We start from the raw sequence: 27966 nt of genomic DNA on the forward strand, positions 1-27966 counted from the left end.
AAAAGATCTGTAAAAGGTACTAATACTGAGAGGATGGGAAGCCTCGAGGGTTCTGGGGAGAGTAACCAGGATGACTCCGCACAGTCCTGGGATGACCAAGAGAATGGAATGACGCTGGGATCTCAGAGATTTACCAGGATCTACAGTAGAACCACCCAGAATGTCAGAGGTGATCAACCCTCAACAAGCCTCCCTGGCAGCCAGGTGACTTTTATCTGGATACTTTTTGGCACCCCACGTGTCCAGATGGTACCAGACAGTACCAGAAGGAGAGAAATGATTTTCAACTAATTTTCTAGTTTCTATGGAAACGGAGACAGAGTCTGGGAATTTTCTATAAGTAAAACTGTAACCTTGGTTGGATGACTTCTTCGGATCAGGATGGGCCATGTGGGGGAATACTAGGATAGGAGATTGAGTGTGTGTGTGTGGGGGGGACAAGACCCTAGGTATGGAGCTTTGAAGAGGAGAAACTTTAGGAGTAAGAATTCTAAATGACTGCTCCCTTCCTCTCCCCCCCTCCAATCCTGGTCCCAACTATGCAGGTGCTTTGCTGCTATGTCCAGATTTTATGCCTAATATGGATATTTGTTGTGTGCCAGCCAAACAGAGCCCAATCATACACTGCTTCCAGAGAGGACACCTGAGTCTTTGGTTCCTTTGTACTCTAAGGGTTCACCTTTCTTATTTTTCCTTTCTTCAGAGATCTCCATTGACCAGTCATGGAACATTCATTATCCTCTTTATCTTTGAAAGAAAAACCAAATGCTTTGGCCTCAAGTATAGTAAACAATTATGAAACAGAGACTGGGGGGAGAGGCTTCCTGCCTCAAGAAAATATCACTTTGCTCAAATCAGTCCTGAAGGAGGGGAGACTTGAAGAAGCAGTAGCTATAATCAAGGAGAAAATTGAAGACATGGATAAGGCCCTTCTGAACATTGCGATAACAGGGGAGTCAGGCACAGGCAAGTCCACTTTCATCAATGCCTTCCGGGGGACTAGCCATGAAGGTGATGATGCTGCTAACACTGGGGTTGTGGAGACAACAACAGAAATTATTCCTTATGAACACCCTAAGTTTCCCAATGTAAAGCTATGGGACCTGCCAGGTATCGGGACCCCTAATTTCCAACCAAAGCTTTATCTAGAACAAGTGAACTTCAATTCCTATGATTTCTTCTTCATCGTTTCCTCAACAAGATTTCGAGACAATGATGCAAATCTTGCTCAGGAGATCAGAAAGATGGGGAAGAAATTTTACTTTGTTAGAACCAAGATAGACAGTGATTTGGATAATGAAAGGAAGGCTAAGCCCAGGTCCTTCAAAGAGGAGAATGTTCTGCAGCAGATACAAGAGAACTGCTTACAAAATCTTCGTAAAGTAGGAATTGAGGATCCACAAGTCTTTTTAATTTCCAATTTTGAATTAGCATCCTTCGATTTCCCTAAGCTGCAGGATATCTTGGTGGAAGAGCTTCCAGCCCACAAACGCCACGTCTTTTTGCTATCCCTACCCAATATTTCTGAGGCTGCAATTAACCAAAAGAAAGCTGCTCTTCAAGACAAGATCTGGCTGAAGGCTTTGAAGTCTGGTCTTCGGTCCACGGTCCCTTTTGTGGGAATCATTAAAGAAGACAGTATTGCTAAATTGCAGAAGACTCTGAAGAATTATCAGAGTCTCTTTGGAGTAGATGATGCATCTCTCCATAAGATTGCCCAGAAATCAAATAGGTCCTTAGAAGATCTGAAGAAGCTTATCAAGTCTCCAGATCTGTTGACAGTTAAGAAGGATGAAAGCCTCAGTGAGAAACTTGTGAAGTATGCTGAGGTAGTCTTCTCAGTGAGTGGAGGTCTATGTGCCACTGGCCTCTACTACCGAAAGATTTACAATATACAATTACATTTCCTTAACACAGTGGCTGATGATGCTAAAATTCTTCTCAGCAAGATATGGGAACCCCCTGCTAAAGAACGGTGATTAAACATGGACCTTTGGGCAAGGTAGAGTAGCAGTTTGGCCCAGAGCAGGGATCTTTTGCAGGCTGGCCAGATTCTCTTCCCTTCATGCCTATGAATACTAGTTTGATTCGAATTCTAATAGAGGGAAAAGCATAAAAATTCTGACCTAAGCAGTTGACTGTCCTCTTTCTCGTCCCTTTTCCTTATATAATGTAAACATAGTAAACACTTATTGAATGATTAGTATAAGAGATGATGAGAAGATTTATATAAACCAAAAAGGTGGAGAGAAAGTCAGACAGGGAAATGGGATGTCCTTGGACAGCTCTTAGCTGTGGGGCCCTGGGCAAGTCACTTAATCCCAATTGCCTACACCTTACTGGTTCTGCCATAGAACTGATATTTAGAATTGATGATAGGGCAGTGATAAGGGTTTAAAAAAACCAAAGACATAAACTGCAGCAGAGTGAAGTGAGCAGAACCAGGAGATCACTGTAGGCATAACAACAATATTATAAAGATGATTAGCTGTGAAAGACTTAGCTGGGGGGCAGCTGGGGGCCTCAGTGGATTGAGAGCCAGGCCTAGAGATGGGAAGTCCTGGGTTCAAATATGACCTCAGGACACTTCCTAGCTGTGTGACCCTGGGCAAGTCACTCAACCCCCATTGCCTAGCCCTTACCTCTCTTCTGACTTGGAGCCAATACACAGTATTGTTTCCAAGATAGAAGGCCAGGGTTTAAAAAAAAAAAGAAAAAGAAAGACTTGGCTACTCTGCTCAAAACAATAATCCAAAACAACTCCAAAGGATTCATGTTGAAAAATACTCTCCACCTCTGGAGAGAGAATGGATGGACTCTGAGTGCAAATTGAAGTATAATATTTTCAGTTTCTTTACTTTTCTTTTTTCTTTTTTGGCAGTATGACTAATATGAAAATGTGTTTTACGTTTTTTTTCACATACATGATGAGTATATTGTTTGCCTCCTTAGTGGATGGAGGAAGCACTAGAGGGAGAGAGAATCTGCAGCTCAAAACATTAAAAAAAGTTCTAAATAAATAAATAATACATTTGAAAAAAAAAACTTATTGCTTCATCTCATTACCTTGGTATTGTCCTCACTTTGTTCCTTCAAAGGTGAATAATTTCTTTTAATAATTACTTTTATGGATAACTTTTGTTTTGACACGATCCACATCCCTCCCCTTCCCAGAGAGCCAGCTATGTTTTATAATGGAGAATAAAAAGTACAGAAAGTAGAGAAAAACAATCAGTAAAAATAACTCAAATTCTTTTAAAAATTGTAATGTCATATGTAGTGTTCCAAATGCCCAAATCCCTACATATCAAAGGAAAGGGGGAGGGGCATTTTATTTCACAACCCCCCAGTGCCCTTGTCACTTACTATGCTTTAGGGTTATCTGCTCTTTATTTGGCCCCCCTGTACTGTGTGTGAAGCTGCAGACTCTGCTTTAATCCTTGTCTCTTTCCCCTGCCTGTTAGAGTGCTTGGTGGCTCCCTTTTCTCCCCTACGTGGCCTCTGGCTGTGCCAGCTCTTTTTTCTCTCATGCAGGTGATTTTTTGAACTCACTGATGACTTTATGTTCATCTCTATTAAATTTCAGCTTATTTGAATTGAGCCATTATTGCAGCTTGCTGGGCACTTTCTTGATCCAAGTTTAATAGCAAACGCTTTATTTACATTTTTTGTTCCCTGTTAGATACAAATGGAATAAATATGGCATCTCTACCTTCATAGAAATGTGACCTGGGAGTGGCCTCAGACTCATACACCTGGGCAGTATCACTCTATCAGTCTCTGGCAGGGTGCTTAATGTGGTGCCTTCTGTCTGTCTGTCTGTCTGTCTGTCTGTCTGTCTGTCTGTATCTCTCTTTCTCTGTGTGTGTCTATTTGTTTCTTTTTTGTGCTCCTGCCTCTGTCTCTGCCTCTATCTCTGGCTCTGGCTCTCTGGCTTGCTGGTTCTCTGTCTCTCTCTCTGTCTTTCTCTGTCTCTCTCTCCCTCTCCCTCCCTCTTTCCCTCTCTGTCTCTGTCTGTCTGTCTCTGTCTCTCTCTATCCCTCCCTCCCTCTCTCTTTCTCCCTCTTTCTCTGTCTCTCTTTCTCCCTCTCTCTCTCTTTCTCCCTCTCTCTGTCTGTCTGTCTGTCTGTCTCTTTCTCCCTCCCTCTCTGTCTCTCTCTCTTCCTCTCTCTCTCTCCCTCTGTCTGTCTGTCTGTCTGTCTCTTTCTCCCTCCCTCTCTTTCTCCCTTCCTCTCTGTCTCTCTCTCTCCCTCTCTCTCTTTCTCCCTCTCTCTCTGTCTCTCTCTCTCTTTCTCCCTCTCTCTCTCTGTCTCTCTCTCCGTCTGTCTGTCTCTCTCTTTCTCCCTCTCTTTCTCCCTCCCTCTCTGTCTCTCTCTCCCTCTCTCTCTGTCTCTCTCTCTGTCTCTCTGTCTCTCTCTCTCTCTCTCTCTCTCTCTCTCTTTGTCTCTCTCTTTCTCCCTCTCTCTGTCTCTCTCTCCCTCTACCTCCCTCTTTCCCTCTCTGTCTCTGTCTCTGTCTGTCTGTCTCTGTCTCTGTCTTTCTCTCTCTCTCCCTCTCCCTCCCTCTTCCCCCCTCTCTGTCTGTCTCTGTCTGTCTCTGATCTCTGTCTCTGTCTCTGTCTCTCTGTCTCTCTTTCTCTCTCTCTCCCTCTCCCTCCCTCTTCCCCCTCTCTGTCTGTCTGTCTGTCTCTGTCTGTCTCTGATCTCTGTCTCTGTCTCTCTGTCTCTGTCTCTGTCTCTGTCTCTCTCTGTCTCTGTCTCTGTCTCTGTCTCTCTGTCTCTCTCTGTCTCTCTCTCTGTCTCTCTCTGTCTCTCTCTGTCTCTCTCTCTGTCTCTCTCTCTGTCTCTCTCTCTCTCTGTCTCTCTCTCTCTCTGTCTCTCTCTCTCTCTCTCTCTCTCTCTCTCTCTCTCTCTCTCTGTCTCTCTCTCTCTCTTTCTGTTGGTTGATTTACTCACCCCAACTTATCCTCACAGTGGCAGGTCTGGAGTTGTTCCCAGAGTAAGAGAAGAAGATCGTGGCTATGACAGAATAAGTACAACCCAAACTGTATTTCTCAGAATCTCAGGGATAACTTGATAGGTACATCATGAGAGATGGTTAATGTCATGGGAGACAGAGAAAGATTCATTGCTGTTCTCAACACTGTAGCTCCTGAGCTGCCACCAGTAAGCTTCTCCTTGACATGAAATCAGTTTCCATCAAGCATCCAAAAGCAGGACTGATCACAACATTTCTTCAATAGAAGGCAAAAATAAGAATCATCAAAATAGGATGATCGAGCTCTAAACATGGGTTATATTGTCCCACGAAGGTAAATGGTGTTTAACATAGAGAATAGCATTATAATAGCAAAAACTAACATTTACCTAGCCCCCAATATGTGCCAGGCACTGTTCTAAGCACTTTAAAGTTATCTCCTTTGTTCCTTACAACAATCCTGGGACTTAGGTGCTATTATTATCCCTATTTCTTTATATAAGGAAATGGAAGCAACCAGAGGTGAAATGACTTGTCCAGGGTCACAGAGCTAATCATTATCTGAAGTCAGATTTAAACTCGGGTTTTCTTTTTTCTTTTTTAAACCCTTACCTTCCATCTTGAAATCAATACTATGTATTGGTTCCAAGGCAGAGTGGTTAGGGCTAGTGTTACAGTTAAAAGAGTGGTTGCCTTAAACTGTGACTGCGAAAATATGGTTTCAAGACAGTGTCTTGAGTTAAATAAAAAATATAGTGGTCGCCATGGGAAAATTCCCAAATATTAAATATACCCAAGTCAGCTGGGTTTTATGGAGATTTTAATTAATACAAATTATGGAATGAATGAAAGGGAGAGAGAGTAAGAGGAAATGATGAGAAAAGGGCTAGGCCAGCCTAGGCCAGTCTAGACTTAAGCCTTAAGAGAGAGATCAGTCAATCTTTAATCCACTCACCACAAGATCCTTCCAAGCACGATTTTAATGTTCAGAGAGACCCTCCAGTTTAGCTCACGAAGCTGAACTAAGTTCAGTCACTGAGAGAGAGAGAGAGAGAGAGACCCAGCAGCCTCCTCTGACTCCTGACCTCCAATTCAGCTTTGGCAAGCTCACCCTCCAGAGGCCTTTCTGACCTCCTTTTAAAGAGAATTTTCTCCTATGTCACCTCCCATAAGTTCTCACATCTACCAATCACAGTAGACATTTTCACAGGACTGACCATTCATAATTCACACCTTCTTTAGTTCTCAACTTCTCTGGGTAGACTAAAACTTCTGAGTAAGTTCACATCTCTTTGCCCCTTGCAAGTTTGCAAGTTGCCTGGCCTTTATAGGTACTTAGCACCTTTTGTATTAGATCTAAAAATAGACTTAGATTAAGGCTTTTGCCTCACTATAAGAATGAGTTAAGTACTTTTCATTGTTCAGTAAGGAGTTTACAACTTTATCTTCCCCTAAAGTATGCTTAAATATGGGTGGAGTAATGTTAGAGTTCTCACATTCCTGATCAAGTGCCTTCATTGTTTAAAATGGGGAATGGTCTTAACCAAATGTTCTAAGGTAGAGTCTGAGAATCTTTAACATTCACAAGTCTTATAAATTTTAAGATTCACACTAGGCAATGGGGGTTAAATGACTTGCCCAGGGGCACACAGTTAGGAAGTACCTGAGGACAGATTTGAACCTAGGACCTCCCATCTCTAGGCCTGGTTCTCAATCCACTGAGTTACCCAGCTGCCTCCTAAACTCAGGTTTTCTTGACTACAGGCTCAGCACTTAATCCACTATGACACTCTGCCCCATACGCTTACAGAAGTCTGGCAAGGACCTTGTGCTTGGGACAACCCATAACTTTGGATGGCCAATTTCTATTTCCTAGATCTCTTTCTAGATGAATCTATGGCACAAGACACAGGCTGGGGAAAATGGACGTCTGTTCTCCTTCCAGTCCTCACAGTTCTGCTGGATACCTCTCTCCTACTGTAAAAAATGTTATTATTTTAAATTGCAAAGCTTAAATTCTTTTTGAGAAGAATTTTAGGTTAAAAAACATGCTGCCTCTCCAATCCAGAAACTGAACTGTTTGGAGAAGACACCATGAAGATGCCTCCAGCCCACAAGTTACAGGAGAAGATCAAGAATGAACTTTGGGTGTGGTTGATTGAACATTTATTTGTATGTATACTTTCAGGCCAAAGGGGACTGCCCCCTAACTGGCTTTTGTCAATGTGTCTAGCAATTATTGGTTTTGTTCCTTTTTCCTCTTATCCTCAAATTATTGTAATCTTTAAGTTGATTATGTTTTCATGATCCTTTTGGGGAAAATCTTTTCCCAATAGAATCAAACAGGGAAATGTAAAAATGAAGATTTGAACCCCAGACTTCAATCCCCAGAAGTCCTTGGCAGAATTCCCTGTAGTCTCACCTGAATGCGAGATCACAAATTATTATTTAAAGGGACTCTCCACCTACTGGCCCTCGCTCTCTTGGCTTCCGCACCTGGGCACACGCGGCTCTCTACCAGGCAGGCAAGATATAGGTTGCACATGCTTTCTTATTTTGTATTTTCTTTATTTCTTAATCTTTAATAAACCTCTAAGATATATAATACTTTCAACAGAGAAACTAATTTTAATCTTAACATACTCTCAACACTAAAACAAGCACAAACTCTTTCAGCACATAGCTATTCTTAGTAGAGTACTTAGAAAATATTATTTTCTTTTAGTGACAAGCATTTCCCTTAAACCAGAGAACTTCAAGCTTTTCATCTCTAGTCCTGGTATCTGCAGAGTTCCTTCCTCTTAAGTTCTAGATAGTGATGGGGCCATTTTGCCAACCAGCCTTTGAAAGAGCAGGAAATTCTTTTCTGTCCATTCTACTCTAAGAAAAGTCAAGCCCTTCTCATAGTAATGCCGATAAAAAACCATTTTCCTCCCTGTTTCTTCCTCTCAAGGCAGAAAGGGAAATGTAATAACAACATGGATATCCTTGAGAGTTTTCCCCCTCAGGCTTTAGCTGTGCTAGAGTGCAATAAGCCCAGCTAGCTCTCCATATAGCTGCAGGAGTCAGCCTTCTTCCAGTTAACCCATCAGCTCTCATCTCAGCAATGCCCATCTCCTAATCAGAACAGCTCCCAGGAAAACAGCTGTTTGGTTATTGTTAAATTTGATATTCTATTTCTGTAAGTAGTTTTTATGTTATTACCTATGTCTGCTGCCCCTTCTTCTCTTGAACTCAATTTCCTATTATTTTCTGCTCTTCTACTGGCTTCTGCTTATCTCTTCTTCTCTAGGTTCTAATGCCATAATCAGTGTCTTGTAAGCAGTTGCATCTCTCTAACTTGCATTGTGGATGTTTTAACAATTTCACCTTACTGTCAGACATGACTCCAGTAGATCCAATAGAATCTTCCCAGAATCCCTAAGCAGTTTTTAAATTTACTGTTTCTCAGTGATAATCTTTAAAATTCTGAAAACAATTACATGCAAATGAACTTATAGACTCCATTGCCTGGCAGTCATCATGACCTCAAGTATTGTCATGTTGTTCCACAGACCTTCTTGGAGGTTCACTTGGGAGGCACTTAAATCTCTTTTCTTTATAATAGTCTGTATCCTCAACATTTTATCTGAGAGTCTTATTACAAAAAATATCAAGGTAGTACTATGATTTCAGACAAGGCAACAATAAGAGTTATTAAAAGGGATATGTGTGTGTATATATATATATGGCTTCACCCTTCAGCCCTCCAATCAGAAAATCAGAAGAATAGGGTATGCTAAGGGGACCAATGAAGTATGAGTACCAAAGTGGATACAATCAGTTTTCCTGGGGACATGCCAGATTTTAGTTCAATGATTTTTTTTTTCATATTTTAACATAATAATTTTTCTACAATGACACTGTTGCACCAATCTGCCTTTTTTTCTCCTTGTTCTCTCTCAGATCTTTTTCTGATTTGGAATCTGTAGAGCCCGATAAGCGGGTCTACAAGGAGGGGGTTGTCCTTTGTGATAGGGACCCGAGGAGAAGTAGGGAATCGGTGAACCAGGGTGAAGAATGACAGACACGGACAAGTCAGTGTTTGAATAGGGCAGGCAACCCCTATGATTTTCCCCTTGGGAGGAAAATATGAGGATCAATGGAATACAAGGTAGAGGAGAAGAATAAGGTAGAGAATGTAACCCGACAGGGGCTGGAGCCTCGTGGAGGAAAAGATTCAGAAAGGAGAGAGAAAGAGGGAGATAGGTTTAGGAGCCGAGTGGAGCTCTACGAAAGGGGAGAGGAAGTTCAAGAGTGGGGAGAGAAAGTTCCAAGAGGAAGTTCATGGGTTTGCCTCTGAATTTAATCCTGTCCTGCTTGGGCGGTACTCCCGAGCATGTAGTAACTACATCACAAAGTATAGACAATTAAGATTGGGTGGCAAGGTAGAGGGAACACCTTTGGGCGTGTAGATTGCAAACCGCGCTTTCCTGGGGAATTGAGTCCAAGGATGTTAATGAGTTTGTCTTAGCCAAGGGCTGCATGGCCAGTTCAAGGTTACATTCACAAGCCTCATTGGTATAACCTTATGCTTGGAGACACAGTAATCATACAGTCATCTATATTTCATAGATGTGAATATGCTTGGGATGCTACAGAATCATAGAAGTATCAGATACTACACTCAATGGTGCAAATATTCGGAGTTTAGCCTCCAACTTTATTCCAGGCTATAGAATGATAAGTAGTATATACAGTGGACTCTTGACTAAAGATACTCTAACCTGGACCCAATCAGCCCTAGAGGAGGGAAGACTAGTAAAAGTGGCTTCCAGGATTCAAGAGATACTGGAAGCATCAGAAAATGTCCCATTGAATATTGCTGTGACAGGAGAATCTGGGTCTGAAGATTCTGTTACTTAGGAGATGAGATAGAAAAAGAGAGACAGTAGAGAGTTTGGGATCTTTTGCCTCTGGATTCCGTAAAGTATGAGGAAGTCTGTCTTGATCTCTCTCAGTCAAGAGGGACTAACAGTTTGCCTACTGACAGTTGGGAGAAAAAAACAGATTTAAGGGGGTTGTGTTAAGGTGATTAATGTTTATTTATTAGCTTAGTTAGTTAGTTAGTAAATAAATCTATAGATAGACAATATATGTAGTTAGGCCTGGCCTAAGCCCAGGTAGAAGAACCTGTCCTCGAAGATAGCGTAGGGTTTTTTTTAGAAATTTTAGGTAGGATTAGGAATTTAGGTATAGTCATAAGGTATTAGAGCATTAATCTTTCTTTCTTCCTTTCTATTTTCTATCTATATTTCTCAATTAAGCTTAGTTTTTTTATCGAACTGCTCTCCTTCCTTTTGTCAAACTCCTACAAAATTAACCCTTAATACTTGTGAAGACAATTGTAAAAAAGTCTTTTCTCCTGAAGATAAGGACAGGGAGCCATAACGCTTGAACACAACCATTGCAATTCTAGATTTGCTATGTGAGGAAGGAGGAAAGTCACTGAAGGAAGCAAAGTTTGGAAAAGTAGCTGCTCTGGACCAGGTGAGAGCAGAAGAAGACCCTTCCTGAGCCCACAAACTGTGGAGGGCCAGACCTTGCAGATTCAAATTTCAAGGTACTAAAAAGGAAGGAGTAGAGAAAAAATTCACACCTTTATTAAGGGAACAAAGCAACTGACCTATGTGACTACTTTGTCATCTAAATCAAAATCTTCTAACACTCAAATCTTATAAGGGTTAAAATTAATTATTGGACAATAATTATATGAAATTATGTAGTATTATACCCTGAGTCAGAAATTTATTTACAAATAGAGAAGAAACAATAAAGAAGAGAAATGTGAGAGGGATACAGAAGTTATCTATCCTATCAACCTAAATGTTTACTCTGGGTCTGTTTAATCCAGGCAGAGATTAATTAGCTTTCGAGTAGGAAGGCTGGAGTTAAGTAACCATGCAACCTCCTCCAGGATGGAAGCTAGTCTCTTGGGAAACTAGGAATGCAGTCAGCCTTTCACTCATCCAATAAAGTAGTCCAGGAGTCAGAGTCTAAGTTGAAACCTAGCCCCCAGCTCATGATCCAAGTCACAGTCTCCAGGGAAGCTTCCTTGAAGACCCTCCCCAGTCAGAAGACTATCTCCAGAAGACAATCTCTTCAGACTAACTTCTCAAAGACAATCTCCTCCAAGGGAGTTTGGAGCTTGCTTTTTTGATGGCTTCTCATCTCTTCCCCTTTTCACAGGGGCCTATCACAGCTTCCAAAATTGTCTAGCATTGTCCAGGGGTCAGTGTCTGTGGGATTGTCTTCTCACATTTTGAAGGTCAATTTCTCAACAAAAAGGTTCTCAGTTTCCTGATTGTGTTAAAAAATGGTAGAGCTCTCCAAGTATTTTGCTGGCTTCTTTCCTAGCACTAAGTAGGGTGTTCAATCTTTTCTTGATTCAATTTAAAAGGTAGGCAAAGGAGAGTTAATCCTGTCTTCAGTTTAGTGAGGTACTAAGTAGGGATACTACTCCTCTCTTCTGATGCTGTGGAGATTTCTTTAGGCATCTTCATGGAGTCTTCTTCAAACAACTTGCTTTCTTAATGCAAGGAGTTATGGATCTCTCTTTCCTGAAATGTTTTCTCAGACAATTTTTAAATTTTGAATATTATGGCAATTATACAATTCCCCCTGACCCCCCACCCCCAGGAGAGTATTGATCAACATTCGTATCAACTTGGGAGACATGTTTGAGTTATAGTCAATCAATTTCAATAATAGGTACTTTCTTAACATGTGAGAAATGAATCTAAGAGCCTTTTTCTCTAATTTTCATAGTTCTTGGAGTGGTTAACAATACTTGAAATGGGCCTCCCCCCCTAAGGCTAAGTTGCTCCAGTACACTGAAAGTTCTTTATGTATACCTTGTCTCCTAGGTTTAGGTCATGAAGTGAAGTCTATAGGTCCTGTTTATACTGCAGCTCCAGATTCGTGGAGTTCACACAATTTACTCTGCAATTCTTATATACATATACATATATATATATACATATACATATATATATATATATATATATATGTAGCAATAGTATCTCCCCCTAATAATGATGTATATGCAGGAGAAAAAGGTTTAGCTTGTATAGGAGGGTGTCCAAAAAGCATCTCAATTAGTGAGATGTATAGATTTCTCTAGGTCTCCTTTGGAGATAAAACAAAGTTAGAGGGAGAGCTTCAGGCCATTTTAGATGCATTTCAGTGCATAGTTTGCCAATTATAGTTTTGAGCTCCCTGTTCATTCTTTCAACCTGGCCTGAGCTCTGGGGATGATATGGTACATGGAATTTGGGAGTTATCCCCAAATGGGAATAAACCTGGTAAAACTACATTGGTAAAATGGTTTCCCCTGTCTGAATCAATACGTGAAGGCAGGCCAAAGCAAGAAATAATCTCTTTTGAGAGTGCCTCGGCAACAAAAGCCACTGTGGCTCGGGCAGTATGAAATGCTTCCAGCCATCTGGTCATTAGATCCCCCATGACTAGACAAAATTTATAATGTCCAGCTTTTGGCATTGTAATAAAATCTATTTGGAAGTATTCAAAAGGTGTATAAGCCAGAGGACATACACCAAATGCTTTGCCATAAAAGGCATGTTGGTTATATGCTTGGCAGTTGGGGCAGGCTTACACACTTAAGAAGCTATAGTAGTTAAACCAAGGGCTATCCATACTCTTTTAATGGAGTATACAATGCCCTGGGTGCCAAAGTGACCTTTTTATGCACCGATTGACATATTTGATGATAATAATGTCTAGGGAGCAGGAGTTTTCCTTCAGATCACACCCATACTACATTTATCTGTTTAGCCTTAAATTGTTGCTTCCATTTTTCCACTTTCTCTTCATTATAGGAAAGTTATAAATCTGATTCATTATTTGTTGTTAAAGTTTAAATTATCAAGTAGCTGGAGAGCAGAAATAACTTCATTAATAATTTCTGCATTTGCTATATTTTTTTTCCAACTGGGGTAAAAATACTCTGAAGTTATAACATAACCACTGCATGACAAATTTTAAATGCATATCTCAAATCTGTGTAAATTATTTCCCTTTAGTCTCTGACAATTATACAGGCATGTTTTAAAGCTACAAGTTCTACAACCTGAATATTTATATTTGAGGGCAATAAAGCTGACCACACAGTGGCAAATTTTGTGACGACTGCAGTTCCAGTGTAACATATGTCATCCCTCATGAAAGAAGAACTATCAGTGAATAAAACTAGATCTGGGTTATCTAAAGGAGTGTCTAGCTTTTCAGCTATGGACATTAAAGATTCACAGATATGTAATGGTTCTCCTAAAACTATCAAATCAGAAAGCAAGGTGATGGGGTCAAGTGACGTACAACATTTTATTTTTTATTTAATTTATTTTATTGTAAAATTTTATTTAATTAATTAATTTAGAATATTTTTTCATGGTTACATGACTTATGTTCTTTCCCTCCCCTCCCCCATATATGATGTGCAATTCCACTGGGTTTTACATGTGTCATAGATCAAGACCTATTTCCATATTATTGATAATTGTACTAGGGTGATCATTTAGGATCTACATCCCCAATCATATCCCCATCAACCTATGTGATCAAGTAGTTGTTTTTCTTTTGTGTTTCTACTCCCACAGTTCTTCAACTGAATGTGTATAGCATTCTGTCTCATAAGTCCCTCAGAATTGTACTGGATAATTGCATTGCTGCTAGTAGAGAAGTCCATTGCATTCGATTGCACCATAGTCTCTGTGTATTATGTTCTCCTGGTTCTGCTCCTTTCACTCTGCATTGATTCCTGGAGGCCATTCCAGTTCACATGGAATTCCTCCAATTCATTATTCCTTTTAGCAAAATAGTATTCAATCACCAACATATACCACAATTTTTTCAGTCATTCCTCTATTGAAGGGCATCCCCTCATTTTCCAATTTTTTGCCATCACAACAAGTTAGTCTATAAATATTTTTTTTTGTTCAACATTTTGAAGTGATATTTTCATTGCTTAATAAGGTTACACTGTATCTTGTGAGTCTTTGATTCAGAAATGCATGTGTTCTATGCCTGAGAAAAAAATGCTTCTACTTCATGTGAGCACATAATTATTAATGGGCATCCCAGTACTAAGTCTGCTGCCTTAGTAACTAATAAAGCTGTGGAAGCTATGCCTCTAAGGAATGGTGGTGCTCCTGAGGCTACTGGGTCTAGCTGGGCTGAATAACAAGCAGATGAATGCTGAGTCAAACCCAAAGTTTGGGTTTAAACACCTGAAGCCACCCCTTTCTGATCATGTATGTATAAAGTGAATGGTTTATTATAATTTGGGATACCTAGGGCAAGGGCAGACAAGATAGCCTGTTTTAAATATGACAGAGTCAACAGGTGTTCTGGTTCTAATCTGAGTGCCTCAGTGACTGAATATTGTGTTAATGCTATAAGAGGATAAGTGATTTCCCCATAGCAATGGATCCATTGTCTACAAAAACCTGATGCTCCTAAGATTGCTCTTAACTGTTTCTTAGTAGTGGGAACACATAATTCTTAAGTGTCTTCAATGAGCTTAGGAGAAATAGAATGGGAACCAGAAGTTAAAATGAACCCTAAATATTCCACTTTGGGGAGACACCATTGAACTTTTGTCTTTGAGACCTTGTGGCCTCTCTTATGTAAATCTAACAGAAGATGTTTGCTATCTTCTTGGCATGCTGCTGCATTTGGTGAAGCCAAGAGAAAATCATCCATATATTTAATTAAATGACTACATTTAAATTGAATATTGTCTGTATCTTGGGCCAAATTTTGTGCAAACAGGGTAGGGGCATTCCATATACCCTTGTGGTAATTAATACCAGGTCTATAAGAACCTTTCCAGATAAAAGCAAATATATTTCTGGAATGCTCATGAATAGTTATTGAAAAAAATGCTGAGCACAAATCCACTACAGCAAAGTATGTGGCTGTGCTAGAAGTAAAGGAAATTATTACATCCGAGTTTGCAACCACAGAATGTCTTTTTATGACATGATTATTTACAGCCCTCAAATATTAGACAAATCTATATATGACTTTTCCATCTGGGCCTAATTTTGGCTTTTTAGCAGGTGTATTATATTCTGCTTTGCATGGAATCATTATTCCTTGCTCAATTAATGAATTTGTTACTTAGGTAATTCCCTCAATTGGCTCTTTTTATAGGGGGTACTGTAGTAAGGGATTTATAGCAGGACACAGCAGGGCAAACTGACAGCATGAGTCCCTGCAGACCAACATTCCACACAGAGAATTCTCAGAAGCTGAGACTGAAGAAAGCAGCAGTTGGTGAACTCTGGAAGAAAGAGGCTGCTTTTCTCTAGCAGTCAAGAGATGCCAGGGGTTGCTGTCTGGTGTTTTGGGGTGGACCCAGAGAACCAGTGGTTTCCTCTTCTTTGGGATGAGAATTAATTATACTTATAACAATACAAATGAACAGTTTATTTCTCTAAAGGGAGAAAGGAAATAGGAAAAAGGGAATACCTAACTTATAACCCACAGAGAGATTAAACCCCTTACACTTATATAACTATTCTTAACTAAATTTCTAAAGTAATACTTAAGGTAAAGGGTTTTTGATTGGAACAGGGCCAGAGACAAATGGGCCAAAGATTCTCACAACACTGGAGTCCTTTTTTGGGTCAAGCAGCAGTCCCAGTAACAGCTCAGATGAAATCTTCTCCAAAACAGTAGTACCAGCACTAGTAGCAGGGACAGGCAGAAAACAAGAAAACCCAAAGAAGAGGAACACTATCCACATTCAGAGGAAGAACTGTGGGAATAGAAACACAGAAGAAAAACAACTGCTTGATCACATCGGTTGATGGGGATATGATTGGGGATATAGACTCTAAACCAGTGGTTCTCAACCTTTCTAATGCCATGACCCCGCAATGCAGTTCCTCATGTTGCAGTGACCCCAAACCAAAAAATTATTTTGCTGGCTACTTCAAAACTGTAATTTTGCTACAGTTATGATTTGGAATGTAAATACCTGATATGCATTATGTATTCTCATTGCTACAAATTGAGAGGTTGAGAACCATTGCTCTAAATGATCACCCTAGTGCAAATATGAATAATATGGAAATAGGGCTTGATCTATGACACATGAAAAACCCAGCAGAATTGTGAATTAGCTATGAGAGGGAGCTGGGGGGAGGAGAGGGAAAGAACATGAATCTTGTAACCATGGCAAAAATATTCTAAATTAATTAATTAAATAAAATTTTCCAAATTAAAAAAAAAGAAAAGAAAAAAATTTGGGGGGGTGGTGAATTGAGAAGTAATTAAAGTTTTAATGATTATTAGCTGAGTGCTGACTTTGGTGATTGAAAAACTGCTTAATAGTTAATAGAACAATAGTTCAGTTTAGGACAAAGGGTAACCCCTTGGGTGAGTTTTTTGAAGACTGGTGTCAGGGACAAAAGTCCATTTGGAGACTTCAAAAGATAAGTTACCTGTAGATATAAGGAAATTTGAGAGTGTAGTCTCACTTTCAATTAAGAAAATCAGGACAAAGTTCATGTAGAAAATGGTATTTAAGTTGTATCCTAAAGAAATAGAATTCTATGAGATGGAAAAGAGAAGGAAATACTTTTAAGGGATGAGGGGTATGGTGCAACAATTTCAAAGATATGAAGAACTGAGATGGAGTGTCATGTTGGGAAAACAAGAAAATGCTGGTTTAACGACATTAAAGGAGGGACAGTAATATCCAATAAGGTGGGGGTTCAGGTGAGATTATGTAGGATTTCAAAAGCTAAACAGGGGAATGTATATTTAATTCTAGAGGCAACAAAGCAGTTTGGGGGAAGCAATGAGATACAATGGATAGAGATTAGTCTTCCTGAGTTCATGTCTGATCTCAGATACTTATTACTTGTTTGGTCTTAAGAAATTCACTTAACCCTCTTTGCCTCTGTTTCCTAATTTGTAAAATGAACTGGAGAAGGAAATTACAACATACTCCAGTACCTTTACCAAGGAAACCTCAAATGGGGTCAGAAAGAGTCTGACAACTGAAGTAACCGAGCAATAACAAATTAGGAAACAAAAACCTACTGCAAATGATTGAGTAGGGGAATGACATGGTCAGATCTAAACTTAAGTAAAAAAATTTGAATAGTAGTGAAGTCAGATGTAAAGGAACAAATCACATGATTTAGCAAATGATTAGCTATGTGGGAAGAAGAAGAGTGAGGAGTCAAGAATAATGTCAAGATTACAAATTTATAAGATTAGAACATTTTGATTTCTAGAGAAATACAACTATTTAGAAGAAGGTGTTTTCTAGGAATGAGGGGACAGGGTAGAAGATAATGGTTTCTAAATAAAACATTGAGTTTGAGATGTCTAGAACATCCAATTTGAAATACCTATACAATTGGTGGTATAAGGCTTTAACTCCTAGAATATAAATGGGAACTAGATAAATCTTGAAGGCATTCTTATGGAAATTATTATTAAATTCAAGGGAGCTAATGAAGTGAGTGAGAGTATATATAAAGAGAAAAGAATAGGGTGTTGGACAAAGCCTAGGAAGATATCCATAGAGGATATAAGCTGGATGATGAATTAGCAAAGGAGATGAAGGAAGTTCTCTTAGATGAGTAAAGAACCAGTACAGGATGTTATGAAAGCCCAGAGAGTAATGTTAGTTAATAAACATTAAAATTCTCTGGAAACTGTATATTAATTTATAATTATTTATAAGATAGTGAAAACTGGTTGGAGAGAGTAAAGACCTAGCTAATATGAGTTTGTCGCTCACCTCTTGCCTCCATTACCTAGCAAAGAGACTGCATGCAAGTTACCCTAAAAGACAAGTTCAAAGAGAAAGGGAGCTGCTTCTTCCTCAATCCCTAATTTATAAGTCCACTGATGTTGCTTTTTAAAAAATTTTATAATATTTTATTTGATCATTTCCAAGCATTATTCATTAAAGGCAAAGATCATTTTCTTTTCCTCCCTCCCACTGAATTAGACACTGAATTAGAACAAAATTATATACCTGATAGAAAACAAACAGAAGAAGAAGCAAATAAAGTAATGATCTTATCATACCTTCCTTTCTCTGACTTAGAACTTCTCACAACTAGATTGTCAATTAACAAAATATATACAAGCTTTACAAACAAGAATAACAGAGTTGCATGAAATGGGCTTGATACAACAAACAGTACCCCTGGATCACAATTTGCACAACATCAAACTAGGAGACAAAGTATTCTTAAAAAATTCAATAGAAAATTGACTACAGACATAAAACGGACTGGGCCACATTAAGTATTGCTTAGTACTCCAATAGCTATAAAAATTTCAGGGAAAGATTCATGGTTCCACTGTTCCCACATAAAACCAGAAAAATTCAACATCACTATAACAGGCATAGAAGATAATTAGGCAAAAATAGTGCTGAGAAATGAAAACAAAAACTGATTAACATAAAAAAGTATACCCCAAAGAAACAACAGTGACACATTATGTTCGAGACAACATGATCCCAGCAGTCAAGCATGCCACAGCAAGAAGATAACTTTCTAGCCCAGAGGAAAAGCATCCCTGAGGAAAAGATTTTAAACCATCCCAGAGGAAAAGCATCAAGAAAATCTGCTAGAGAGAAGAAACAAAGAGAAAAAACTGAAACCGTCAGCTAAGATTGTGAATTTTGTAAATTTGTTTATATAAGAAGAGGACATATGGCAAATGAAACTTATATGTAAGACTGAGTGTGTTGAAATAATAAAACAAACTTAATTTTACATATTAGGGAAATAGCATGCATCACTACATAACTTGGAAGAAAGAAGAGATCCATCAGTCAACATGAGAAGTGGAAATCTGAAGAAACTTGATAAGTATTAATTCAACACAACACTATTAGACACAAAACACAAAATCACAAACTGACATATTGGAAGACCTTGTTTAAATAAACAAATGTCTGAAATTGTATTTATGCAACCAGGGCTTTGCTCACCCAGCATGTGAAGACTGCTTCGGCTGAACAGACGGAAGAAACCAACAAGAAGTTTCAACGGCTGAGATGGCGATGCAGCAAGGCACTGTGGAGTGTTTAGGGCTTGATGGAGCACAAAAAACAACACGGCCATTCAGTGCAGCTGAGGAAGTCTCCAGGTGTAATGACTTTTCGTGCCAATGGACCCAGGCTTCAAACGCCGAGAGAGTGGGATTGTCTCTGTGCATCGACTTTTCCACTTAAATCTTCATGCACAAGTGTCTTTGTGCACAAAAACGCACAAAGACAATCATCATCCTCGGTTCGAGAGACAACCAACAAAAAAAAATATAGTTAGTTCCATAAGGTCTTAGGCAAATAGAAAGATCAATAGATATTTCTATTTGACTGACACCAAGATGTGGAACAATGTATATTATTGTATTATATGTAAATAATCTCTATAAATAATGTGTATACTATCATTAGGTAAGTAACAGTGATAGAGTCTGTAAATATTTAGCATAGCATGTATGTGTGTTTTACATAAGATTAGGTTATAGATTATACTAGAGACTTAGATATAGTTATAATAAGTAGGGAATATATTAGGAGTAAGTTAAGTTAAACATAGCATAAACAGTTATTTATACATAGGAATAGACTTAAGCGGCATTTGCAGATAGTAAACTTTTAACTGTTTATTGTAAATCTGATGCTGAAATTGTGTATAATGGAAATATATAGATAGATAGATAAAATAGTTTGCAAATAATAATAGTTATATAAAATAGGAAAACTATTTTAGGTTAACTTAGCAAGAGTAAGTAGTGTTAGCACTAATATTTAAAATTTCATTGTAATGGTTTTGTTCAAATATTTATTGTACTGAATTTATTGTAAAAACCTAAAACTACCCTTACCCAAACTTTCCTGCATAGAATTCCTTAGAGTATATAAAGTTAGCATAGAATAGTGATAGAGTAATTGAGGGAAGTTTATTATTTTGGGGGAAGTAGTTAGAAATTAGATTTAGTAGATTGGTAACTATAATAAAAATAAGTGACTTAGGGAAGGTCACAACAAAAAAAGGGGATGATTGTGGAAAGGAAAACTAAAGCAAGTTCTGGACTTTCTGCCACTGAGTTGGAACCAACAGCAGTTGGAGTGTTAGAGAGAAGATATTGACAAGACTGACAGTTGGTGGGGGAAGGGGCAACTGGGAGTGGCAGTTGGTCTTGTGACAAGCACTTCCTTCCTGGCCCTGGAACTGGAAGGAGGCTCTCTCCCAGTCTCTGGATAGAAGTGCCTCTATTCATGAATTTCCAAACTGTGTGCTCTACCTGGATTCTTGTGATCATGTTCATCGGACAGAAGGACTTAAGGGAAGCAGTTTGCACTGTAAGACTAGTCTTTAGGGCATCAGCCTGAAGAGACATGCCTAAACAACTCTGAAGATCAGAACTTTTCTCCATCTTGCTGTCTACTGATAAGACTTTGAACTTACAAAAACTAGCACAGATTAGCATAGACAGGAATAAAAGAAACCCTCCACCAGCCTGTGAGGGTTGGCCTCAGCTCAAAAGCTGAGAGGGACTCAAATCTCATCCAGGGAAATCCCTCTTCCTTTTTCCCTGATACCTCCCCAACCTAAACTTGTTATTAAACTTCATCTTTATTTGAATATTGCAGTCAGATAAGAGGACTAACATTTCAGGAGACATAGAAGGAGCTGAACCTCAGGATCAGCCATTCAACTGTCCTTATTGGATCCCTGCTGGGCGACCTTGGTCTAGGGGGAGACTTGTCCCTCAGGAGGGTAAGTGCTTACCTGCTCTGGGGTATCTTCCACATCAACCCATAGAGAATATGTCCCCTCAGGCTATCATAAGGGACCCATTTTTCTGGAACTCCACTTTTAAAAAAAGCCTCATGGCAGGGGGCATCTCTCTCCTTTTACCTCACAGGCAGGCATATTCTCTCTCTCCCTTAAACTACTCATTTCCCTGTTATAAAACCTTCTATTTTTCCTGTTCAATCAATCCACCCATTTTCCCTATAAATATTACATTTAGGGCATTGAGGGATTTGATAACTTGGCTTAGAAAGAAAAAACAGTGATTAGGCAAAAGCAGTGTACACAGTGGAATTCCCTATGAATTCACCTTCTCCAAAACACTTTTATAAATTGTTTAGAGAAGGGAGGGCATACATAGTAAGATAGTATTGGAGCCTGGTCCAGAGTGGAGAATCCAGTGAGGAAGGAGAGGGCTGGCAGACATTTAAGAGCTAGGCAAGGAGTTAAGACCCAGCAAGTGCTTTAGATCCTGGCATGACTACTTTGATAGTTTTCTTTAATAATTCAGGTTGGTACAATTTTATTTCATAATTCTATTAAATGGACCAACTCACTGTTGTCCAAATATGGGTCATCTTTTTCACCTCCCTTTCTCTAGTCTTTGGCTAATGAAATCCCAGTCCATCAAGACCCAGCTAAAGAGCCTCTTCCATGCAGCCTCCCCTGATCCTTCCATCCAGATTCCTGTGGCTTACCAGAGTTCCTTGTGCCTCTTTCTTATCTGCTCTGCTTGTCTCAAAGTTCCCCAAATCAGACTTTAGCTTGTCTAATCAACCCTTTCATTGCATCGAGTTGTTACTTAATAAAGGCATTTTTTAAAGGCATTTACGAGGTCACAGAGTAGACCTTTAACAGCTAAGTGGTAATTGCATAATCTGGATCTCAAACTCCCTTTTTATAGCCTTTCTTCCTTGGGTTTCCCTCTATTTAAACTTGATCTTTTCTGGGAAAACAAAACTGAACGTGTCTAATCTGATTACTGTTTTATCACCTCTACTGCATTTATTGCATTTATCACCTCTAGATTTATTGGAGTGTCAAGACTCGGTTTCTATTTCTACCTCTTATTTAAGCAACAGAAGCTCTGGGTCACAGAAAAGAGAGATATCTTGGAGCCCAAGGCAGCCACAGTGTTTCCCCATCATCCCAGAGGTAAGTCTCAAGTTGGTTTCTCATCCAAGAGATTAGTTTTTCCCCAGAAGCTGTGGATTCTGGGGTGATAGAATCTACTTTAGAGACCTGACATCCCCCCTTCCCTGAAAAGATCTGTAAAAGGTACTAATACTGAGAGGATGGGAAGCCTCGAGGGTTCTGGGGAGAGTAACCAGGATGACTCTGCACAGTCCTGGGATGACCAAGAGAATGGAATGACGCTGGGATCTCAGAGATTTACCAGGATCTACAGTAGAACCACCCAGAATGTCAGAGGTGATCAACCCTCAATCAGCCTCCCTGGCAGCCAGGTGACTTTTATCTGGATGCTTTTTGGCACCCCACGTGTCCAGATGGTACCAGACAGTACCAGAAGGAGAGAAATGATTTTCAACTAATTTTCTAGTCTCTATGGAAACGGAGACAGAGTCTGGGAATTTTCTATAAGTAAAACTGTAACCTTGGTTGGATGACTTCTTTGGATCAGGATGGGCAATTTGGGGGAATATTAGGATAGGAGATTGAGTGTGGAAGGGCAAGACCCTAAAAGACCCTATGGGGCTTTGAAAAGGAGAGACTTTAGGGGTAAGAATTCTAAATGACTGCTCCCTTCCTCTTCCCCCCCCCCCCATTCCTGGTCACAAACTACACAGATGTTTTGCTGCTATGTACAGATTTTATGCCTAATATGGATATTTGTTGTATTCCAGCCAAACAGAACCCTCCCCCCACCTCTCCCTCTCTCCTTCCTCCTCCTCTTCCTCCTCTCTCTCTGTTTTCCTCTTCTTTTTCTCCTTTTCTCAGCTTCCTCTTTCCTTCCTCCTTCATCCCCCTCTCTGGCTCTCTCTGACTCTAGCTCTCTCACTCTCTGTCTCCCTCTGTCTGTTTCTCTCTGTCTCTCTGTGTCTCTATCTCTGTCTCTCTGTCTCTGTCTCTCTGTCTCTGTCTCTCTGTCTCTCTCTGTCTGTCTCTGTCTCTCTGTCTCTCTCTCTGTCTCTGTCTGTCTGTCTGTCTGTCTGTCTGTCTGTCTCTCTGTCTCTCTGTTGGTTGATTTACTCACCCTAACTTATCGTCACAGTGGCAGGTCTGGAGTTGTTCCCAGAGTAAGAGAAGAAGATTGTGGCTATGACAGAATAAGTACAACCCAAACTGTATTTCTCAGAATCTCAGGGATAACTTGGTAGGTACATCATGAGAGATGGTTAATGTCATGGGAGACAGAGAAAGATTCATTGCTGTTCTCAACACTGTAGCTCCTGAGCTGCCACCAGTAAGCTTCTCCTTGACATGAAATCAGTTTCCTTCAAGCATCCAAAAGCAGGACTGATCACAACATTTCTTCAATAGAAGGCAAAAATAAGAATCATCAAAATAGGATGATCGAGCTCTAAACATGGGTTATATTATTCCACGAAGGCAAACAGTGTTTAACATAGAGAAGAGCATTATAGCAATAGCTAACATTTACGTAGCCCCCAATATGTGCCGGGCACTGTTCTAAGCACTTTAAAGTTATCTCCTTTGTTCCTTACAACAATCCTGGGACTTAGGTGCTATTATTATCCCTATTTCTTTATATAAGGAAATGGAAGCAACCAGAGGTGAAATGACTTATCCAGGGTCACAGAGCTAATCAGTATCTGAAGCCAGATTTAAAATCAGGTTTTCTTGACTCCAGGCTCAGCACTTAATCCACTATGACACTCTGCCCCATATACTTACAGAAGTCTGGCAAGGACCTAGGGAAATCCTTGTGCTTGGGACAACCCATAACTTTGGATGGCCAATTTCTATTTCCTGGATCTCTTTAGAGATGAATCTATGGCACAAGTCACAGGCTGGGCAAAGCGGACATCTGTTCTCCTTCCAGTCCTCACAGTTCTACTAGATACCTCTCTCCTACTCTCAACACTAAAACAAGCATAAACTTTTTCAGCACATAGCTATTCTTAGTAGTATGCTTAGAAAATGTTATTTTCTTTTAGTGACAAGCAGTTCCCTTAAACCAGAGAACTTCAAGCTTTTCATCTCTAGTCCTGGTATCTGCAGAGTTCCTTCCTCTTAAGTTCTAGATAGTGATGGGGCCATTTTGTCAACCAGCCCTTGAAAGAGCAGGAAATTCTTTTCTGTCCCTTCTACTCTAAGAAAAGCCAAGCCCTTCTCATAGTAATGCTGATAAAAAACCATTTTCCTCCCTGTTTATTCCTCTCAAGGCAGAAAGGGAAATGGAAGGACAACATGGACATCCTTGAGAGTTTTCCCCCTCAGTCTTTAGATGTGCTAGAGTGCAATAAGCCCAGCTAGCTCTCCATATAGCCGCAGGAGTCAACCTTCTTCCAGTGAACCCATCAGCTCTCATCTCAGCAATGCCCATCTCCTAATCAGAACAGCTCCCAGGAAAACAGCTGTTTGGTTATTGTTAAATTTGATATTCTATTTCTGTAAGTAGTTTTTATGTTATTACCTATGTCTGCTGCCCCCAAATTTCTCTTGTGCTCAATTTCCTATTATTTTCTGCTCTTCTACTGGCTTCTGCTTATCTCTTCTTTAGGTTCTAATGCCAAAATCAGTGTCTTGTAAGCAATTGCATCTCTCTAACTTGCATTGTGGATGTTTCAACAATTTTACCTTTCTGTCAGACATGGCCCCAGTAGACCTAATAGAAATCTTCCCAGAATCCCTAAGCCGTTTTTTTTTAAACTCTCACCTTCCATCTTGGAATCAATACTGTATATTGTCTCCAAGGTAGAAGAGGGGTTAGGGCTAGGCAATGGGGGTTAAGTGACTTGCCCAGGGTCATACAGCTGGGAAGTGTCTGAATCCAGATTTGGACTGAGGACCTCTCGTCTCTAGGCCTGGCTCTCAATCAACTGAGCTACCCAGCTGCACCCCCTTCCACAATCAGTTTTTAAATTTACTATTCCTCAGTGATAAAAACAGCCACATGCCAGTTAATTTATAGATTCCATTGCCTGGCAGTCATGACTTCAAGTATTGTCATGTTGTTCCACAGACCTTCTTGGCAGTTCACTTGGGAGGCACTTATATCTCTCTTCTTTATAATAGTCTGTATCCTCATATTTTATCTGAGAGTCTTATCACAAAAAAAGCAAGGTTGTACTATGATTTCAGACAAAAGTCTTTAATAAGAGTTATTAAAAGGGTTACAAAAGTAAATTACATTTACCTGAAAAGTGACATAGACAATGAATTTATCTTAATACTTGGCATATTTGCATACAGTGGCATTGGTTTTATATATATATATATATATATATATATATATATACATATATATATATATAAATGGCTTCACCCTTCAGTCCTCCAATCAGAAAATCAGAAGAATAGGGTATGCTAAGGGGGCCAATGAAATATGAGTACCAAAGCTGATACAATCAGTTTTCCTGCAAACATGGCAGATTATAGTTCTGTAAACCTTAAAATTTCTTAGACTTATAAATGTTGGAAATTTCACCATTGGGAAATTTCATACTTGAAAAATTTCCTATTGATAGTGGGAACTCTATTGGAATGTGAACCCCATTGGCATGGGAGGTTCCTCCTCCTCCCTTCTTAAGATTACTTTAGGACAGAAACCTTTTGCTGAACAATGGAAAGGGTTTGACCTATGCTTAAGCATAGAACAGGAATTTCTTTGAGTCATGATTGATTTTAGAATTGATACAATAGAGATACTTGGAATGACAGAACCAGGTCTTGGAAAATACAATTTCCACCCCACTCAGTCCTAACAGGATTTAGGAAGGGCTGCAGCAAAGGATCAAGATTTAATTATTTGAGAATATGACCTTCAACAGACATGTGCAAAGCCACAGACCTCTGGGCGGTCCTGGGTTAAGCTAGAGCCACCATTGGCACAGGGAAGACATGGACAGTGATTGGTAGATGTGAGAACTGAGGGGAGGCAACTTGGATGGTTTCCTTAAAGATAGAGGGGTCTGAGGACTGAGGTGTGGGAGGTTGGAGAGGTTTTTGGTCTGAGAGGTGGTGCTTTGAGAGTTGGCTCTGAAGGAAGCTGGAGGTGGAGGCCCCTGAGACTGTTTCTCCATTTTGGTCATGTGAGTAATAGGGACTGATCTCCTTTCTTTGCCCCAGCTATCTAAGGGCTTGGGCCTTTTGGCCCAGCCTAAACAGAAGGGGTATTTAAGCCCTATTCCATTCTCTCCCCTTTGCTCTCTCCCTCTCTCTCTCTCTATCTCTAATTCCTTTCTTCCTCCTGTTTGTAATTAAACTCTATAAAAGGTTGACTGCTGACTTGAGTTTTCATTTAGGAATTACATAGCTGAATTCCTTGGCGACCTTAAATTAATATATATCAGTCTTTTAAAGTGATTTCCTTGTCACAGTTCAATGATTTTTTTTCATATTTTAACATAAATATCCTTCCACAATGACACTATTGCACTAATATGCCTTTTTTCTCCCTGTTCTCTCTCAGATCTTTTTCTGATTTGGCCTCATGGAAACATCGGATACTGCTCTCCATGATGCAAATATTCAGAGCTTAGCCTCCAACTTTATGCCAGGCTATAGAATGATAAGTAGTACAGATGGCAGCCTCTTGACTAAAGATACTCTAACCTGGATCCAATCAGCCCTAGAGGAGGGAAGACTAGGAGAAGTGGCTTCCAGGATTCAAGAGACACTGGAAGCATCAGAAAACATCCCACTGAATATTGCTGTGACAGGAGAATCTGGGTCTGGGAAGTCCACTTTCATCAATGCCATTCGAGGAATTGGGCATGAAGAAAAGGACTCTGCAAGCACTGGGGTGGTAGAGACCACCAAGGAGGCTACTCCTTATAAGCACCCCAAATATCCTAATGTGAATTTCTGGGACTTGCCTGGCATTGGGATCCCTGATTTCCATCCTGAGACTTATCTAAATAAAGTGAATATTGACCAATATGATTTCTTCATCATCTTTTCAGCTTCAAGATTCACAGTCAATCATGTGAAGCTGGTCCAGGAGATAAGAAAGATGAAGAAGAAATTCTACTTTGTTCGATCCATGGTAGATAAAGATTTGGAAAATGAAAGAAAGGCCAAACCCAGCACTTTCTCTCAGGAGAAAGTGCTGCAAATAATAAGAGATTACTGTCTGAAATACTTCAATGATGAATGCATGAGTGAGGCACGAGTTTTCTTAGTCTCTAACTTTGATCTATCTGTTTATGACTTCCCAAAGCTGGAGGAAACACTAATAAAGGATCTCCCAGCTTGCAAACGGCATGCTTTTTTGCTGGCCCTGCCTGATGTTTCTAAGGCTGTAATAGACCGAAAGAAGGCTGCCCTACGAGAAAGGATATGGCTGCAGGCCCTGAAGACTGGTGCTTTGGCCACTATTCCAGTAGCAGGCTTTTTTCTCAATGATTTAGTCACTCTGAACAATCATTTGAAACATTATCGAAAAGTTTTTGGAATGGATGATGAATCGCTTCTCCAAGTGGCACGAAGGTTGGGCAGACCTGTGGAGGAGATCAAGGTCCCACTCAAGTCTCTGGATTTGGAGGCACTCATTAAGGAGGAGAGTACCATAGAACTGCTCCTGAAACTGGTTGAGGGCTTCTGCTCTGCAAATGGAATAATACTCAGTGCTGGTTTCCATTTCGGAAAGACCTACTATACACAGTTGCTCTTCCTCAATACTGTGGCTGATGATGCCAAAATCCTCCTTCAGAAAAATTTAGGTGTCCCCTTTTGAGTAGGATGATGATGGGATGGACCCACCTGACTTGACAGAATAGTGAGGGGGGGGGATTCTTATAGTCCAGAGCTGACATGGCAAATACTTGATTTTAGTCTTACATCCTTTCTATTCCCATCACCCTGAGTTATTTTGCTGCATCAAAACCTTTGCCTATGGCACATGTAAAACCCAGTGGAATTGTGCACCACCTATGGGAGGGGGTTGGGGGAAGGGAAGGGAAAGAACATGAATTTTGTA

General features: G+C 39.9%; 1 protein-coding gene across 1 annotated transcript; it reads left to right on the plus strand.

Moving 5' to 3' along the window:
- The first annotated feature begins 33 nt into the window (after positions 1-33).
- LOC100617894 (uncharacterized) lies at positions 34-27966 on the plus strand. Its single transcript, XM_056814777.1, has 5 exons — positions 34-169; positions 757-1975; positions 8923-9019; positions 21917-21995; positions 26486-27966. Exons 1-5 carry the CDS (start codon positions 34-36, stop codon positions 27721-27723), a joined length of 2769 nt encoding a protein of 922 aa, XP_056670755.1. The 3' UTR covers positions 27724-27966.

The sequence above is a fragment of the Monodelphis domestica genome, chromosome 2 (assembly GCF_027887165.1).
Source record: "Monodelphis domestica isolate mMonDom1 chromosome 2, mMonDom1.pri, whole genome shotgun sequence".
NCBI classification, from domain to species: domain Eukaryota; kingdom Metazoa; phylum Chordata; class Mammalia; order Didelphimorphia; family Didelphidae; genus Monodelphis; species Monodelphis domestica.

Excerpts from the sequence above, each read along its gene's own strand:
- LOC100617894 (XM_056814777.1), top strand. The coding sequence starts at position 34 with ATGGGAAGCCTCGAGGGTTCTGGGGAGAGTAACCAGGATGACTCCGCA. Across the intron at positions 1,976-8,922 it reads GAACCCCCTGCTAAAGAACG|ATCTTTTTCTGATTTGGAAT; the intron begins GTGATTAAACAT and ends GTTCTCTCTCAG. Across the intron at positions 9,020-21,916 it reads CGAGGAGAAGTAGGGAATCG|CAACAGAAGCTCTGGGTCAC; the intron begins GTGAACCAGGGT and ends CTCTTATTTAAG.